Source organism: Crocuta crocuta, unplaced genomic scaffold (genome assembly GCF_008692635.1).
Source record: "Crocuta crocuta isolate KB4526 unplaced genomic scaffold, BGI_CrCroc_1.0 scaffold158, whole genome shotgun sequence".
Classification (NCBI taxonomy): domain Eukaryota; kingdom Metazoa; phylum Chordata; class Mammalia; order Carnivora; family Hyaenidae; genus Crocuta; species Crocuta crocuta.
This window is the reverse complement of record NW_027532590.1, coordinates 2,819,008-2,838,511: the sequence shown is the minus strand read 5'-3', so window position 1 is coordinate 2,838,511 and position 19,504 is coordinate 2,819,008. Positions and strand designations below refer to the sequence as shown.

General features: G+C 37.0%; 1 protein-coding gene across 1 annotated transcript in view; it reads left to right on the top strand.

The window, feature by feature from the left end:
* Positions 1-19,504, top strand: part of GALNTL6 (polypeptide N-acetylgalactosaminyltransferase like 6) — a 1,147,170-nt gene that overhangs the window by 1,065,458 nt on the left and 62,208 nt on the right. The window contains exon 15 of the mRNA XM_077779662.1: positions 17,742-17,963. Within this exon, the coding sequence (XP_077635788.1) occupies positions 17,742-17,963 (222 nt within the window). The remainder of the gene's footprint in view (positions 1-17,741; positions 17,964-19,504) is intronic.

The window sequence follows — 19,504 nt, the reverse complement described above, 5'->3', positions numbered from 1 at the left end:
TTATTTATTTATTATATATTATATAAATATATAATATATAATATATTTATATTTATTATTATATATTTATTTATTATATATTAATTTATTATATTATTTATTTATTGATATATTTATTTATTATAAATAATAAATATATAAATATATATTTATTTACATATATATAAAGTTAAAATATATATATTAAAATATATAAAATATATATTCTTTTTGTAGTTCCTTGGGGGTGTAAAGTTAGGTTGTTTGAGACGTTTCCTGTTTCTTGAAGAAGGCATTTATTGCTATGAACTTACCTCTTAGAACACCTTTTACTGCATCCCATAAATTTTGGTATGTTACATTTCCAATTTTATTTGATTCAGTATTTTTATTTCTCTTTGACTTCTGTGGCCCATTGGTTGTTCAGTAATGTATTGTTTAATCTTCAAATATTTGCAAATTTTCTAGTGTTTTTCACATATAATTAATTTTTCGTTCATACCACTGTGGTTAGAGAATATGCTTGATATGATTTCAATCCTCTTCACTTTATTAAGACTTCTTTTGTGGCTTAACATATGATTTATCTTGAAAAATGTTCCAGGTGCACTAGAGATGTCTTTTTTGCTACTTTGAAATGGAATGTTTTGTAAATATCTATTAAGTCTATCTAGTCTAAAATGTCATTTGAAGCTAATATTTCCTTACTAATTTTCTAACTGAATTATCCAACTGGTGAAGTAAGTGGAAATTAAAGGCCCTTACTATTATTGTATTGCTGTCTATTTCTCTCTTTAGGTCTATTAATATTTACTTTATATATTTTGGTTCTCATATATTGGATGCATAAATATTATAAATGTTATATTCTTTTGTTGACCTGGCCCTTTTATCATTAGGTAACACTGTTCTTTCTCTTTTATTATAGTTACTGTAATAGGACAAAATCTCTTTTTGTCTGATGTAAATATAGCTATTCCAGTTTTCTTTTGGTTTTCATTTCCATGGAATATCTTTTTCATCTCTTCACTTTCAGTCTGTATATGTCTTATATCTAAAGTCAGTTTCTTATAGGTAACATATAAATGGGTCTTATTTTTCTATCCATTCAGTCACTCTCTGTTTTCTGATTGAATAATTTAATCCATTTACCTTAAAGTAGTTATTGATAGGTATGTGCTTATTACCATTTTGTTAATTGTTTTCTAGCTATTTTTGCAGTTTTTCTCTGTTCCTTTCTTCTTTTCTTGCTCTCTTCTTTTGCATATGATAACTTTCTTTAATGGTATGCTTATATCCCTTCTCTTTACCTTTTGTGTATTTACTGTAGGTTTTGTTCTGTGGTTACCATAGGCTTATAACTTATAACATATAACAACTTACTTCTAGAACAGTCTATTTTAACTTGGTAACCCTTAAGTTTGACCCTATTCTAACGCTCAACATTTTTACTCTCCCCCACCATGCTTTATGTGTTTGGTATCACATTTTACATCTTTTTCTTTTCGGTTTTATTTATTTATTTTGATGAAGAGAGGGAGAGAGAATCCAAGCAGGCTCCAGCACAGAGTCTTACATGGCACTCAATTTCATTACTGTGAAATCATGACCTGAACCAAAATCAAGTTGATGCTTAACCAACTGAGCCACCTAGGTGCCTCTGGTTTTATATATTTTATCTTGTATAATCCTTAACTAATTATTTTAATCAGTTATTTTTACTACTTTTGTTTTTTAACTTTTATACTAGCTTTATAAGTGAGTAATCCACCACCTTTACCATATATTTACCTTTCTAGTGATATATATCCTTTCATGTTTTTGCCACTGAAGAGTGCCCTTCCTTTCAGCACAAAGAAGTTCCTTGAAGATTTCTGTAAGAGCAGTTTAGTAGTGATAATAATTCTTTAGCTTTTGCTTGTTTATAGAACTCCTTATCTCACCTTCAATTCTGAATGATAATTTTGTCAGGTATTCTTGGTAGAAAGTTATTTTATTTCAGCACTTTGAGTATATCATGCTTCTCTCTCTTCCAGCCTGCAAAGTCTCTGCTGAAAGAAGAAAATGAAAGCATATAACTCAAAAAGATATATACATTCCCATGTTAAATTTTCAGAATTATTTATAATAGCCAGAATATGCAAGCAACCTATGTGTCCATTGATGAATGAATGAGTAAATAAATTGTGGAATATATGTGTGTGTGTGTGTGTGTGTGTGTGTGTGTGTGTGTGTGTGATGGAATATCATTCGGCCCTAAAAAACAATGAAGTTTTGCCATTTGCAACAATATAGATAGACCTCAAGGGCTTTATGTTAAGTGAAATAAGTCAGACAGAAAAAGGCAAAAACCATAGGACGCCTTTTATATGTGGAATTTAAAAAAAAGAAAGAAAACAAACTCACAGATACAGAGAATAGTTAGATAATTGCCAGAAGCAAAGGATAAGGGGTGGGAGGAATGGGAAAAGTTTATGTTTTAGTTTAAATAAATCTTTTTATCACATTTCTGACAAAAGACTTGTATTCAGAATGTATAAAGAATTCCCAGAACTCAATAATAAGGAAAAAAAAAGAACCCAATTTTTTAAATGGTCTAAAGATTTAAATACGTCACCAAAAATGGTATACAGAGGGGAAATAAGTGTATGATAAGATGTTTCCTATTATTAGTAATTAAGAAAATCTAAATTAAAACCACACTTTTATAATGGCAAAAAACAAAAAGACTCACTATATTGAGTGTGGAGGTTATGGTTTCACTGGAATGCTCATATGATGCTAATGGGATATAAAATAGTACAACCATTTTGGGAAATAGTTTAGCAGTTTCATTAAAGGTTGGACTACTTAGTATATGACTCAGACATTCCCCTTTAAGATATTTACCCAATAGAAATTAAAGCAAATTGTCCATACAAATACTGTTCATAGCAGTTTTATTTATAATAACCCCAAACTAGAGAAACCCATTTGTCCATCAATAGGTAAGTGGATAAACAGACTGTAGTATATCAAAGAATGTCAGAAGAAGAGAGGAAAAAAAGGACAGAAGGCTTGTTTGATCAAATTATAGCTGAAAACTTCCCTAATCTGGGGAAGGAAACAGTCATCCAAATCCAGGAAACACAGAGAGCTCCAATCAAATTCAGCTAACGCCTACCAACACCAAGATATATGGTACTAAAGTTTACAAAATATAGGGATAGGGAAAAAATTCTTAAAGCAATAAAGGGAAAGGAATCTCTAACCTAAAAAGGAAGACAAGTCAGTTTAGCAGCAGACTTATCAACAGAAACTTGGTAAACCAGAAAGGAGTGGCATGATATATTCTAAGTACTGATGAGAAAAATCTGCAGTCAAGAAAGCTTAAATCTAGTAAGGCGATCATTCAGAATAGGAGAGATAGTTTCCCAGACAAACAAAACTAAAGGAGTTCAGGACCACTACACCAGTCCTGCAAGAAATTTTAAAGGGAACTCTTTGAGTGGGAAAGAAAGACCAAAAACAACAATTCTAGAAAGGAACAGAGAAAATCTCCAGAATCAGCGAATTTACAGGTAACACAATGGCACTAAATTTTTATCTATCAATAATTACTCTGAATGTAAATGCACTAAATGCTCCAGTCAAAAGACATAGGGCAGCAGAATGGATTTAAGAAAAATAATAAGATCCATCTATATGCTGCTTACAAGAACTTATTTTAGACCTAAAGGCACCTCCAGATTGAAAGTAAAGGAATAGAAAACTATCTATCATGCTAATAGACACCCAAGGAAAGCCACAGTGGTCATACTTACATCAGAAAAACTAGATTTTAAAGCAAAGACTGTAACAAAAGATAAAGAAGGGCACTATATCATAATTAAGGAGCCTATCCAGCAAGAAGATCTAACAACTGTAAATATTGATTCTCCCAACGAGAAAGCACCCAAATATATGTAAATCAATTTATAACAAACATAAATTATTGATAATAATAAAGTAATAGTAGGAGACTTTAACATCCCACTTACAGCAATGGGCAGATCATCTGAGCAGAAAATCAACAAGGAAACAATGGCTTTGAATGACACACTGGACCGGATGGACTTAACAGATATATTCAGAACATTTCATCCTAAAGCAGCAGAATACACATTCCGGTTGGTTGCACATGGAACAGTCTCCAGAATAGATCACATACTGGGTCACAAATCAGCCCTCAACAAGTACAAAAAAGACTAAGGTCATACCATACATATTTTCAGATGACAACAATATGAAACTGAAGTCAATCATAAGAAAAAAAAATTGGAAAGACCACAAAAACATGGAGGTTAAAGAACATCTTACTGAAAAATGAATGGGTTAACTAGGATATTAACGGAGAAATTTTTTAAAAATACATGGAAATAAAGATGATTACATGACAGGCCAAAACCTTGGGGATGCAGCAAAGGCAGTCATAAGTGGGAAGTATATAGTAATACGGGCCTACCTCGAAAAATGAGGAAAGACTCAAATACACAGTTTAACATTACACCTAAAGGAGCTAGAAAAGGAACAGTAAATAAAGCCTAAAGCCAGCAGAATAAAGGGAATAACAAAGATAAGAGCAGAAATAAATGATATAGAAATAAAACAAAAAAATCAGTAGAATAGATCAATGAAAGTAAGAGCTGGTTCTCTGAAAGAATAAATAAAAAATGATAGACCCCTACAAAGACTTGTCAAAAAGAACAGAGAAAGGACCCAAATAAATACAACATGAATGAAAAAGGAGAGATCACAATCAACACCACAGAAAAACAAACAATTATAAGAGATTATGGAAAATTATATACCAACCAACTAGGCAATCTGAAAGAAATGAAAAAATTCCTAGAAACTCACAAACTATCAAAACTGAAGCAGAAAGAAATAGAATAGTTGAACAGAGCCATAACCAGCAAAATAATTGAATCNCCCCAACAAACAAAAGTCCAGGGCCAGATGGCTTCCCAGGGGAATTCTACAAGACATTTAAAGAAAAGTTAATACCAGGGCACCTGGGTGGCTCAGCTGGTAAACATGCAACTTCAACTCAGGTCATTATCTCATGGATGGTGAACTCAAGCCCCGCGTTGGGCTCTGTGCTGACAGCTCAGAGCCTGGAGCCTACTTCAGATTTTGTGTCTCCCTCTCTCTCTGCCCCTCCCCATTCATGTTCTGTGTGTGTGTTTCTCTCTCTCAAAAATAAATAAACATTAAGTAAATAAACAAACAGACATTACATTTAAAAAAAATAAAGAAGTTAGTACTTATTCTTCTCAATCTGTTCCAAAAAATAGATATAGAAGGAAATTTCCAAACTCACTCTATGAGGCCAGCATTACTTTGATTTTAAAACCAGACTAAGACCCCAATAAAAAGGAAGATTATAGACCAATATCCCTGATGAATATGGACGCAAAAACTCTCAACAAGATAATAGCAAATTGAATCCAATGGTATATTAGAAGATTAACCACGATCTAGTGAGATTTTTTCCTGGGATGCAGGGGTGGTTCAATATTCACAAATCAATCAACATGATACACCATGTTAATAAAAGAAAGGATAAGAACCATATGACCCTCTCAGGAGATGCAGAAAAAAGCATTTGACAAATTACAACATCCATTTTTTTATGAAACCCCTCAAGAAAGCAGAGATAGAGGGAACATACCTCAACACCACAAAGGCCACATATGAGAGACCTACAGCTAATATCATCCCCAATGGGGAAAACACTAAGAGATTTTCTTCTATGGTCAGGAGCAATATACAGATATCTACTCTCACCATTGTTATTTAACATAGTACTGGAAGTCCTAGCCTCAGCAATCAGACAATAAAAAGCATCCAAACAGGGAGAAGTCAAACTTTCACTCTTCACAGACGACATGGTACTCTATGTAGAAAACCCAAAAGAATCCACTAAAAGTTATAGAATTGATACACGAATTCAGCAATCTTAGAATACCAAGTCCATGTACAGAAATTTGTTGCATTTCTATACACCAAAAACAAAGCAGCAGAAAGAGAAATCAAGGAATTGACCCCATTTACAATTACACCATAAACGATAAAATACCTAGGAATAAAACTAACCAAAGAGGTAAAAGATCTGTACTCTGAAAAAATAGAACACTTATGAAAGATATTGAAGAAAGCACAAAGAAATGGGAATAGATCCCACACTTATGGACTGGAAGAACAATTACTGTTAAAAATGTCTATACTACCCAAAACAATCTACACATTTAATGCAATCCCTGTCAAAATAATACCAGCACTTTTCACAGATCCTAAAATTTGTATCCAACTGCAAAGGACCTCAAATAACCAAAGCAATCTTGGAAAAGAAAACCAAAGCTGGAGGCATCATAATTCCAAACCTCAAGCTATATTACAAAGCTGTAGTCATCAAGACAGTATGGTACTGGCACAAAAACGACACACAGATCAGTAAAACAGAATAGAAAACCCAAAAATGGACCAAACAGCTATATGGTCAACTAATCTTTGACAAAGCAGGAAAGAATATCTAATGCCATAAAGACAGTCTTTTCACTTGTGGGGATGAGCACTGGGTGTTATATGAAAACCAACTTGACAATAAAATATTAAAATAAATAAATAAATAATTTTTTTTAAAAAGACAGTCTTTTCAAAAAATGGTGTTGAGAAAACTGGACAGCAATATGCAGAGGAATGAAACTGGACCACTTTCTTACACCATACACAAGAATAAGTTCAAAATGGATAAAAGCTCACATTTGGACTTTAAGAAACAAAACAGATGAACATAAAGGAAGGGAAGAAAAAACAAGATATAAACAGAGACAGGCAAACCATAAGAAACTCTTAAATATAGGGAACAATCTGAGGGTTACTGGAGGAGATGTGGGTGAGAGAATGGGCTTAATGAGTGATGGGAATTAAGGAGGGCACTTGTTGGGATGAGCACTGGGTAATATATGAAAGTGATGAATCAACAAATTCTAGTCCTGAAACAAATACTAAACCATATGTTAACTAAGTTGAATTTAAATTTAAAAAAAAAGCAAAATGTGGAACAGAATTGANTTTGACAATAAACTATTTGTAAAAAAAATAATAATAATAAAAAAATTAAAAAAAATAAAAAAATAAAAAATAAAAAAAAAGCAAAATGGTTGAAAAACCTAAATGTAAAACAGGAAACCATCAAAATCCTAGAGGGGAATACAGGCAACAACCTCTTTAACTTCAGCCATAGTAATTTCTTACTAGACACGTCTCCAGAGGTAAAGGAAACAAAAGCAAAAATGAACTATTGAGATTTCATCAAGATAGAAAGCTTCTGCACAGTGGGGGGAAAAATCCATAAAACTAAAAGGTAACTTACAGAATGGGGGAAGATATTTACAAATGATATATCTGATAAAGGATTAGTATCCAAAATCTATAAAGAACTTCTCAAATTCAACATCTAAAAAATAAATAAACCATAAAGAAATGGGCAGAAGACATGAACAGACATTTTTCAAAGAGGACATACAGATGACAAACAGAAACATGAAAAGATGCTCAATATCACTTATCATCAGGGAAATATAAATCAAAAGCACAATGAGATACCATCTCACAGAATGGTTAAAATTAACAACACAGGAAACAACAGATGTTGGTAAGGCTATGGGGAAACCCTCCTACACTGTCCATGGGAATGCAAATTGGTGTCGCCACTCTAGAGAATGGTATGGAGATTCCTCAAAAAGTTAAAAATAGAACTACCCTTTGACCCAGCTATTGCACTACTAGGTATTTGCCCAAATGTTATAAAAATGCTGATCTAAAGTGACACGTGCACCCCAATGTTTATAGCACCATTGTCAACAATAGCCAAATTATGGAAAGAGCCCCAAATGTCCATTGACTGATGAATAGATGAAGAAAGTGTGATATATATATATATAATGGAATATTACTCAGCCATCAGAAAGAATGAAATCTTGCCATTTGCAACAACGTGGATGGAACTAGAGTGTATTATGCTAAGTGAAATAAGTCAGTCAAAGACAAATACCATAGGATTTCACTCATATGTGGAATTTAAGAGACAAAACAGATGAACATAGGAGAGGGGAAAGAGACAGAAGGAGAGAGAGAAGCAAACCGTAAGAGACTCTTAACTATAGAGAACAAACAGAGTTGATGGAAGGAAGTGGGCGGGAAATGGATTAAATGGGTGATGTGTATTGAGGGCACTTGTTATTATGAGCACTGGATGTTGTGTTATATGTGAGCGATGAATCACTAAATTCTACACCTGAAACTAATTTTACCATATATGTTAACTAACTAAAATTTAAATAAAAACTTGAAATTAAAGAAAATTATAGTATAACCACATACTGCAATATAATAAAAAGAAATAATGCAATTACATGATGAACTTAAAAATAATCCGCTTAGTAAAAGAAGTCAGACAAAAAAACACATACTTTATGATTCTATTTATTTAAAATTCTAGACAAAAAAATTGAAAAAGAAAAGATGAGTAAAAATAAAATGCTAGAAAATACAAACTAAATAGGGTGACAAAAAGTAGACCAGTGTACAACACCAAGAATGAGCCCTAGTGTAAGCAATGTTCCCCGGTGATGGTGTGTTAATGTAGGTTCACCAGATGTAACAAATAAACCACTTGTGTAGAAGATTTGGGCAGTGGGAGAGACTGTGCATATGAGAATTCTCTGATCCACCCCTCCATTTTGCTGTGATCCTAGAACTGTCCTAAAAAAATTAAGTCTTAATAAGTTAAAAGAAAATACATCAGTAGTTGCCTGGGGATGATGGTTAGAGGTGCCTAAGAAAGGAAACAGAAAGAGGGATTTCAAAGAGGCATATGAAAGCATTTGGAGGTGATGGATATATTCATTATCTTGATTGCGATAATGGTTTCGTGTGTGTGTGTGCGTGTGTGTGTGTGTGTGTGTATTTCAGCAATATATATCAAAATGTGCCAAACTGTACATTTTAAACATCAGCAGTTTATTTATATCAGTTATTCCTCACTAAGGCGGTTTTTTAGGCTTACATGCATCTTTTTTATCAAGTTATGTAGTTTAATAATTTGGGGAGTTGTTTTTTGTTTGTCCTATATCTAAAAGCTACATTAAATGTTATCAGAAATACTACCATAGATATCTAAAATACCCAGCCAAAAAATAGAATAGAGGTATAATTAAATTCTATCGAAACAGCTAAGAGCAGGTAACCACTTACAAACAGCTCACACAGCCTTGGAGAAGAAGAGAGAGGAAACAGCCTGTCAGAGAAGACTCCTTTTTTAGTACTGGATTAGCCATCCTCTCCTTATGCTGAAGGCATCCCACTGACTTCAAAGAAGTCTTTAGATCAGAGAGAAAGTAGTGCTTGGCTGAATAATTGTAGTGAGGTTGAGGCTCTCTTAAAGAGATTCTCTTTTGAGCTGTATCCGTGATGACATTATCACTTTATCAATGATAAAAGGGCTTTGGGGTGGGACTCTGAGCTACTAAAGTACTCTTAAGCATCAAAGTGGAGAAAAGAAATGCATTTGAATCAAGCCAGGATTTTTCAGATCATGGGCTAGTGATGCAATTCCTTGCCTGGAGGAGTGACTGCGACAAGTAAGAAACTTTCTGTGCAAGACTGGCTTTGCTAGATACCAGCAGTTTCTGTGGGATAAACACTGGGGGGAAAAAAGCAAGCAATCTAGTCTAAACCCATCATAATACAACAGCTTAATATTGACACAAGCACAGCAGGTGGATTGGGGTCAGGCCAGTGCACTTGTAACAATTGTACTCTGCACAAAGAAATAGAACACACTACTGAGGTGAGGTGGCCCAGATAATACACATTGATAGGACAGCCTCGTGACCAGACAACCAACTCCCCAGTAATATGCTGAGCAACTGAATAGGGATTGTGTTTTTAGGACAATTAAATAGCAGGTTCTAACATGATGCTGGCAAAAAAAAAAATTAGTGGATAGATTTACGCAGTTTCATGAATCAGCAGGTATAATGGAACTATTTTGTTCATGTTGCGCAATAGAGATGATCAGTCAGAACTGGAAATCTGTTCTTATAAACTGAGACAGAATGTGATTTAATGGTCCTGGTAAAATATCAATTCAGAGACCTAATGAGTATTAGAATTAAGGAAAGATTTAGTGTTGCATAGTGCAAAGAAAACAAGACTTGAATTCTAAAGACCTGTAATATAAGGCTAGTGTGTCCAATGTGTTAATAAATATTTGGGCAACACAGAGAAGGGAGAGATTAATACCAGTTTGGGTTGAATAAGGAGCACACGAGAAATCACTGAGGGTGACATAAAAATAGATGAGGCTATTGATGTCTTGTACATTAGGTGCTCAGAATATCAGTTTTTATTTCATTTATCATTCAAGAATTATGAAGGCTTGCAGCTTTTAAAAATCAAGAGATAGAGAAATCTTCATTTGCTTCCTACAATGAAAAATAAATGAATTCTTCAGCTCCAGTGACTCTCTTTCTCAAACTGTTACGTGTCTTCCAGGATGAGTGAACCACCAGCAGCTAAAAACGTCCTGGATTCACCTTGAATAGGATTGGGACCTCTCCTCCAGTCTCTCTTGTCCACACTCAGAGGCTGGCTGGAACTCAGCCCAAATGTGCGAGGCAGAAGGCCTTTACCTACTTATTTTCAGATTAAGGTTAACAGCAAACCCTAAATTGTCCATTCTAGCCATGCTGAGCCCTCCCCTCGAGCTTCCGATTAGCACTGCTGTTACCTTAAACTGTGGGGCTATTTTCCTGCTTGCTTCACAGATAGAAAGCCAGCAGGATCCCACCTGTTAGAAACAGAAACTCAGTGGGAATGGGAAGCATATTTAGATCAACTGTGTGTGATAGCAGGCTTCTCTGCAGAAAGCCTGAAGCTTCCCTGCAATAATTTCCACAGAAGCAAAACATTCACTATGTATTGGCAATAGCATCAAGATATACTAGATCCTGAATATACAGTCACACCATGAATTTGAAAAAAAACATTCGCGGAGCACTTATCACATGCATATTATGTATTTCGGCAGTAAGATTGCCAGATTTAGCAAATAAAAATACAGGGCGCCCAGTCACATTTGAATTTCATATACTTTTTTTAGTATAATTATGTCCCATATTAAAATTTTTAAGGGCTTATTTGAGCAAAAGCCAATTTGAATTGGACAGTGCCAAACTGGAAGTGGTTAAGGGGAAAGGCTTGAGACCTAAAGAAAGAAAGAAAGGAAATTATTTGATTGGCTATAGCTTCGAGCCTAATGGTCTATTTATGATTGGTTGCGCTTAGTGTTTTGATTTCATAACCTTGAAACATTTACAAGCTTGGATTTTGGTTTGCATAGGTAGGCCACCATAGCAATGTAGCCACCTCAGTCTAGTGGCCTCCTTGTTTAATTTAATTTGATTTATTTTAATTTCATTTCATTTGCTTCGATATAATATTAATAATAAAAGCATTATACAACTATGAATTATACTTATGTTTTTAAATGATTTGTTCTTTACCTGAAGTTCAAATTTACCCACATGCCCCACACTTAATTATCTGGCATCTCTAACTGGGAGGAATAAGAAGAGAGTTTCTGAACTGAGTGAGATCAGAAAAATAAGAGGCAGAAGAGCATTGAAGCAGGAGAAACCTTACAGACAAAGGCAAAGAGAGGCTGCATTTTTTTCTAAGTGTCAATGAACAGAGCAGATCTCTTAGGCAGAGGCTTCATGTGGGAGAATAACAGTAAAGACGACTGTTAGGGACCTCGCGGAGAATGTCTTAAACAGCAGGCCTCCCTTCTGTGACAAAGTGTTCGGGGGATCATACACCAAGAGGCAGCGTTGAATTTCTTTTAAGTGAATTATCGTTGCTTCATAAAACACCTGGAAAAAAAGATTTTGGCTATGGAAGGGTAGGCCTCAGAGTTTGGCCAGGATAAGCTGGGACAGACAACGAGAAAGCTGAATTACCCTGCATAAAATGGAGAAGAAATTATGGTAGTCTGCTGTGGTCTTACTAAGGAGACCATAAGGGAAATTTTGAGGACAGCACCATGGCAGGGGGTCAAAAGACAGCGAGAAGAAACTTTGGCCAAGGAGAAATTCTCTATAGCAGCCAAAGAAGCTGGAAAAAGGTCAAATAGTCCATCTTCCATCATCTGCTATGCCTTGTCATCTAAGGCTCTGCTACTGCCCCAGTCAAAGCCTATGCCTTAGCAATCTACTTGCAAAGTGTTTCAGAGGTGAGGAGAAGCACTCAAGGACCCCACTCAATGCTCTGCATGACACAATAGCAAGCAAGCCTGGGGCAAGACTCAGGTAGGAAGGGAAGGTCCCACAACAGATCGAAGTCATGGATGAACATGTGAACACAGTCCCCTGGGAATCCACAAAAAATCCTCAGGAAAACAGGACTGTGAGACTTGTGGTTGAAGCAATTTTATTTAAACTCAAATAACAGGAATCCCAGCTAACACCTGGTTCCGTGTGTATAAGACAACCTTTATGGACACAACTTCGGATACTTGGGGAGTAAATGATTGCATGTATGGATCTTCCAGTGTCCATTCTTTCATCTTGATAACTGTTTTTAGGACTTTTAAAAAAATTTTTATGTTTATTTTTGAGAGCAAGAGAGACAGAGCATGAATGGGGGAGGGGCAGAGAGAGAGGGAGACACAGAATCCAAAGCAGGCTCCAGGTTCTGAGCTGTCAGCACAGAGCCCGAGGCGGGGCTGGAACTCACGGACTGTGAGATCATGACCTGAGCCAAAGTCGGAAGCCTAACCAACTGAGCCACCCAGGCACCCCTATTTTTTGGATATTTTAACATCTTTGTCAATGTTCACTCAATCTTAGAGAGAGATGGGCCAACTCAGATTGATTTATTTTTCTCTTTGTTACCATCTCTGGCAAGAGATGCTATTGGATATCTCAGTCACATGATCCTATACATGGGTACACAGCTATGAATGTGTAAGTGAGAAATACTGCTTTGCTCCTATCCCATTACCTTCATGTTTTTGAATATGTGTATATATGCTCCTATGTAAATACTTCATGTGTATATGATTATCTTATTTCCTGGAATGCATAAATTTATTCTACAATCTATAAAAGACCAATGAAACTCCTCCTGTAACTGCTTGTAATATTTCTCAGCTGTGGTTCTAACGTTTTCCCCAAGACTAAGTACGGAGTCGTGATTACAGTGGCAAATTAACACAGTGTATCGTGATTTCCAGAATAATGACTTCAGAATGAAATTAAATGGTCAGTCACCTGCACTGTTTGGGAGTGAGGACTAGTCCTATAATAATTGACTCTTCAGGAAGTTTTCTCCTGGTAGGAAATTCAATTCAGAGAACAGAGCATCTATAATCGAGGATGTCTAATGAGTCATGGGGAACATTAGAGAATGGGCAAGATGTTGTATTTATGTTTAAATGTTTATGTAACATTCATTGCTGGAGGGAAACCAGATATTACAGCTTGTGCAATCATCATGCTGTTTCTCTTCCTGTCTCCTGGATAGCTACAAAAAAGGAATCTATGATTTGATATTATCCCTGGAATGCATTCACGATCCTGCTGTTTCCTTTAGAGTGTATGGGAAATCGGCAAACCTAACTTGCAACCCAGTTTATTTCAATTTGAAAAAGACATAATAATGCAAAAACTACCTGGCTGGTTCCCTGGATAGCTATACTGGTTAACTTCCCTAAAGTTGTTGACAATTTACCAGCATCCTATCTCCTGCCCTGTTTACTTATTGATGATGCTTATCATGGCTAACATTTATCATGACACTTTAAGCCATTTCTAATAGAACGCACCTGAACTAATTAGTTCCTTTTTGAGTTTTGTAGCATTTCTTATTTTCATTTCAAAAATCCAAAGCAACAAATATCCACCCTTTAGCACCAGCACTTTTTTTTTTAAATTATTTCAGTGCCTTTGCCATTGGATATATGCACCTACTATGAATTTGTTCATGTTCATTTTCTAATACTTTACAAAATGATACTCTGCTTTCTCTTCAGATCGTATAAATCTTTCGCCTTAATACTTTACAAAATGTTTTTTAATGTTTATTTATTTTTGAGAGAGAGAGTGTGTGAGTGGGCAAGGGGCAGAGAGAGAGGGAGACACAGAATCCAAAGCAGGCTCCAGGCTCCGAGCTGTCAGCAAAGAACCCAAAGCGGGGCCCAAACTCATGAACTGTGAGATCATGACCTAAACCAAAGTCAGACACTTAACCAACTGAGCCACGCAGGTGCCCTTCTATTTTTTTTAATTCAACATTAACATGCCCAGGTAAGCACACACATGTGTTTGGAATCATTCAATCATTAATTAATAAGCAGATCTATATCTAATTTCATGGCAAGTGTAGTCTAATAGTGCTTATTTACACAGTCAAAATAGACTGTTTAGTGACAAAGCTATCAGAATTTTTAAGGCATGTCTCTACTTAATAAAGTCATTTTCTCATTATTCATAAGGAATTTACATCTTTGCCTCTGCTTTTTTATATTCCCCTGCCTTTATTCACTTTCATTTATCAGAGAAGCATAAAGTAGTAGAAGTTAAATATTTCTACTTTATATAATAATTGGATTTTAGGGGAAAGGTTGTAACTGCAACCTAAAAGCTAATTTGAATATACATAAAGTTTTCATATTAGTGACTAATTTTTTCTATTATATCTTTCAATCTTTTTGCTAATCATAAAAATTGTCTGCCCAAGGACAGATGAAATTACAAAGCATTTCATCCAGAACACTCATCAGAATGAGAGGTAAATAGCGAGATAATGCTGAAGACTCCTACTTAAGTATTGCAGATGCGTATAGTACATGGGGCCATCACAGAGCAGGATCCTCAAACATCACCTGTTTCCTTGTCTTTCCCCAAATCAATCAGGCAGTACAGAATCTGTGGAAAGGGCTAGAGTATTACAAAACAATGTTGAATTTTATCATCTGTTGAGGTAAACAGGAGTCAGGTCAGAAAGTGTCATGGACCAGGCAATGCCAATGGGATATGAGACAGCACAATGATGGCAAATAATAGTGTCAGAAAAAATTATTACACCCTTTTTTTTCAAAGTTTTTTAAAGTTTATTTACTTATTGTGTGTGTGTGTGAGAGAGAGAGAGAGAGAGCACACGAGCGAGTGTGAGCAGGGGAGGGGCAGAGAAAGAGAGAGAATTACAACCCTGAGGCAGGGCTCAATCCCATGAACTATGAGATCATGACTTGAGCTGAAATCGAGAGTCAGATGCCTCACCAACTGGGCCAACCCAGGTGCCCCTAAAATTCTTATACTCTCAATTTCAGGAAACTAAGAAAGGAAGGAACGCAGAGACAACCAAGAGATCATAGTAGCCTTTGTAGCACTGTCTGTTTTCTGCATCTGCTATATTAACTGAGCCCTCCCTCATGCCCACCATGGACCAAAAGTAATCAAAGAGCCCATGGAAGCGAGCGGAGGAGTAGGGGGTACATAGGGGATAAGATGATGGAAGAAAGGCCCATTGGGGATACTGGAGGTGGCGGGGGATGGGACAGAAAAAGAAAAGGGTACAATCTTACTAGGACTAAGATATTTGGAGACTGACTCGCAGCAGACCTCTGGGCATAATTCCAGGCCTTAATTAGGATTCCGTAGCAATTTTTATGATCAAATAATTTTCAGGGGCACCTTGGTGGCTCAGTCTGTTAAGCATCTGACTCTTGATTTCAGCTCAAATCATGATCTCATGGTTTGTAGCTACAAGCCCCGCATCAGGCTCTGTGCTGGAGAGCTTGGAGCTTGCTTGGAATTCTGTCTCCCTCTCTCTCTGCTCTCTCTTGCTCGCTCACTTGAATGCTCTCTCTCTCTCTCTCAAAAATAAATAAGTAAACATTTTTTTAAAAAGAAAAAAAAAGATTCTCTCCCTCAGCCCCTCTCCCCCACTCGTTCTGTCTCTAAAAATAAATAAATAAATAAATAAATAATAAATAGATAAATAAAATCTTAAGAAAAAAAGATTAATTATTTTTCCTAGATATCACTAGTTTTTACTTCAGTCACTTATGTCTGAATCTTCTTAAGTTTTCCAGCCATTCTGGGGGCGCCTGGGTGGCTCAGTTGGTTAAGCATCCAACTTCAGCTCAGGCCATGATCTCACGGTTCATGGATTCGAGCCCCACGTCAGGCTCTGTGCTGGCAGCTAGCCTGCTTCTGTGTCTCCCTCTCTCTCTGATCTTCCCTTGCTCACGCTGCCTCTATCTCTCTCTCAACAATAAATAAAACATTAAAAAGAATTTTTAAGAAAAGTTTCCAGCCATTCTACCCACTTTATCTTCTAAGTGCAAATGAGAAGCTGGAAAGGGTTCTTTCCAGCCACTGTGCCCTTGAAATAAGAAGTGTAGACACCAGACAAGGATCAGAGCTTGCAGGACACAGCTATGAAACTATGCTACAAGTGGGGGAGCATCAGAACTCAGACCTTCAAAACAATGCGCTGCCACTAGCATGTAGCCTCAGAGCTTGAAGAAATGCCAGAGAACATCTCATCTCAGCTAAAGGCCACAGGAACAAGAGCGCTTGGTCAACTCAGTTGGTTAGCCATCGGACTTCAGCTCAGGTCATGATCTCATAGTTCTGAGCCCTACATGCGGCTCTGTACTATCAGCATAGAGCCAGCTTCAGATCCTCTGTCCACTGCCTCCACTCTTAAAAACAAAAACAAAAACAAAAACAAACATGAAAAAAGACCACAGAATCAATTCAGTTCATCTGTGGCCAAGCCCAACATTAGGCTCTCCAATTATTAATAATAATAATGTCCATAGTACCTCATGCGTGCCCTTTACAGGTGTTACTTCGCTTAATTCTACAACCGCTCCCATGTTGTAGGTATATATCACTATTTGTACATTCTTAGGTGAGGAATCTGAGACCTAGAGTGGGTGAGTTACTTGCTTGACCTCAAAACTGATGAGCTTCCTTCCCTGGACCCACACAAACTCCCACCCTTAAGGAGATGCTTCTTTCCCTACTGACAGCCTCCCACTTCCTTCACCCATGGAAACATCTGCAGAGAAGCCCGGCTACTTGGTGCTTCCCTTAGCTTCATTATGCCTCATTGTGCAGTAAATTACTGAATTCCGCTTACATCTGTATTATACATAGAAAGTATCATCAGAACACAAGGTCTTGAATTTAGTAATGCTGGGTTGTCTCTTTAATTGGGAAAAAAGAATAAGAGCTTGTTTGTCCTCATTCTTTCCAAGATCCTAACTGTTCCTTGCAATGGTTTAAGCAATTTGACGCCTAAGAAGAAATTCATTATCTCCAGTTTCAAATCCGTTAGTTCTGTGTGAAAAATAAAGAATTTATAATCACGAAATAACAGGAGGGATGAGAAAGTTGATATAACTGTAAGCTGAATTTTTACTGACCCTGACAAATTATCTAATTGGCAGTTGAACCCCATGCCAGAAACAGAAATGTGTGCAGAGCCTCAGACTAATCATATCACACCCTTGTAGTTACAAAAACTGCCCTTATTAATAAGCCACCAACCAGCGCTGTCTGAGGTTGTCTAATTTCTTTTCCTTTTGTCAATTTCCAGTGTGGCTAAAATCACCCTCTGAGTGCACAGGTCAATAAATGACATCCTTTTCTGCTGCACAGAACCTGAAGCGTGTGGCTGAGACCTGGATGGATGAATTTGCTGAGTACATTTACCAGCGGCGCCCAGAATACAGGCACCTGTCCACCGGGGACATCTCCGCCCAGAAGGAGCTGCGCAAACAGCTCAAGTGCAAGGACTTCAAGTGGTTCATGGCTGCAGTGGCCTGGGATGTGCCTAAGTACTACCCTCCAGTGGAGCCCCCACCAGCCGCCTGGGGGGAGGTGAGGAGAGACTGCATGAACCCTGCTCTTATCTCTGTGTGTCTGTCACTCTTGTGCTCAGGTGGTGGCACGGAACGCCAACACCACCCACTCCTTTGCCCTACAGCCAAGTAAGATTAGCTTACATCATCTCCAATAAGTGAATGCCCAACATTTTTTTCAGAAATTGCCAAGGAAAAGCCTTGATAGTCCCACCCAGAACCGTTGGCCACTGTTGACTCCCCAGGTGGATTTTTTAAAATACACCTGGAAAATGTCTTTATTTGAGGTTAGTGAAATTGCAGTAAGAGCTTGCAGAGAATGTCAATACCTGACATGCTACTGTGTAAATAAGTGTGACCAGATCCCCATGATAGAATCCCTAGCGATCCACTGTGCACAGCCTTTGTTGCTATTTGTATATGCAAGGATGGGGTGCTGGAGAGGCTTGCTACCCAGAGGTGCTGCGCAGAATCATGAAGAAATGTATTTCCATAATACCCAGAACTGTGGCACACGCGGGATCCACATGGGCTCCTTAAATAGGCACTAACCTTTCCACCTCGGAACGCTTTTTTTTATTTCACTGCATGATTTAAAATGGAAAAAACTGAACAGCCCCAGTTCCCAAACTTAAAAGATCTATCTTTTGGCATAGAAAGGACTATTGTGCTGGGTTCAGTTCCATTCACTCCTGTTACTATAGTCTTTTCCTCATAGAAAAGCATATGCTAAAACAAGGACTAAAATTGGATAGTGTGGATTTATCCTAGCAATTTAATCTGCTTTTAGCAGGAGGCTGTGAGGGGGAAATTGCAGGCTGGGCGGGATGCTAGCTCCGTCCTACCTCTCGGGCTTTCAGAAGCCAGGAGTTGACTAGAGCGCATTGTGAGGGAGCCTTTTCATCATTGTCCTTGGTTTTGTGGTGTGGGGGAGGACATGCCTTAGCCTGCCAGGTGTCTGTGGCTTTGCAGAGGTCTGAACACAGAGTGTGGCAGGAGAGGCCAGGATACTGAGGCAGCATTCTTGAGTGAGCAGTCCCAGGTCCCATTGGAAGAGGTTTCACGAGCACCCGCTTGTTTGCTGAGAGGGTCCAAAAGGATGTCGTTCTCTCCCTGTGCCTGGGATACCCCAGGTGTGAAGGAGAGAGTCAAGGTCAAGAACATCTCCGTGCGTTCCATTTCCAAATATTTCTGAATGTGCACCTGATCCTAATATTGGCTGTTTGAGCCAGTTACTAATCTGATCTAACACTTGGCATCTTAAACATTTCCTTAAAGTTTCCCTGGAATATTAGTAATAATAATCTGCTCCTATTAGTTTTAGTTATCTGCCATGGGCTTAATTTATAGCAGTGAAAACATAAAGTAGACCCCAAAAAGAGCTTTCTTAGTCTAATGCATTGTATGACACGGGAATTTGTTACTCGATAAGCAGGAGAGTGTCTTTGTAAGGTGTTTTTGGTTAAGGTTATAGCTACTACCTATAATAATTTTAAAATTTATTTATTTTAACTCAAGTTAGTTAATATACAATATATTATTGGTTTCAGGAGCAGAATC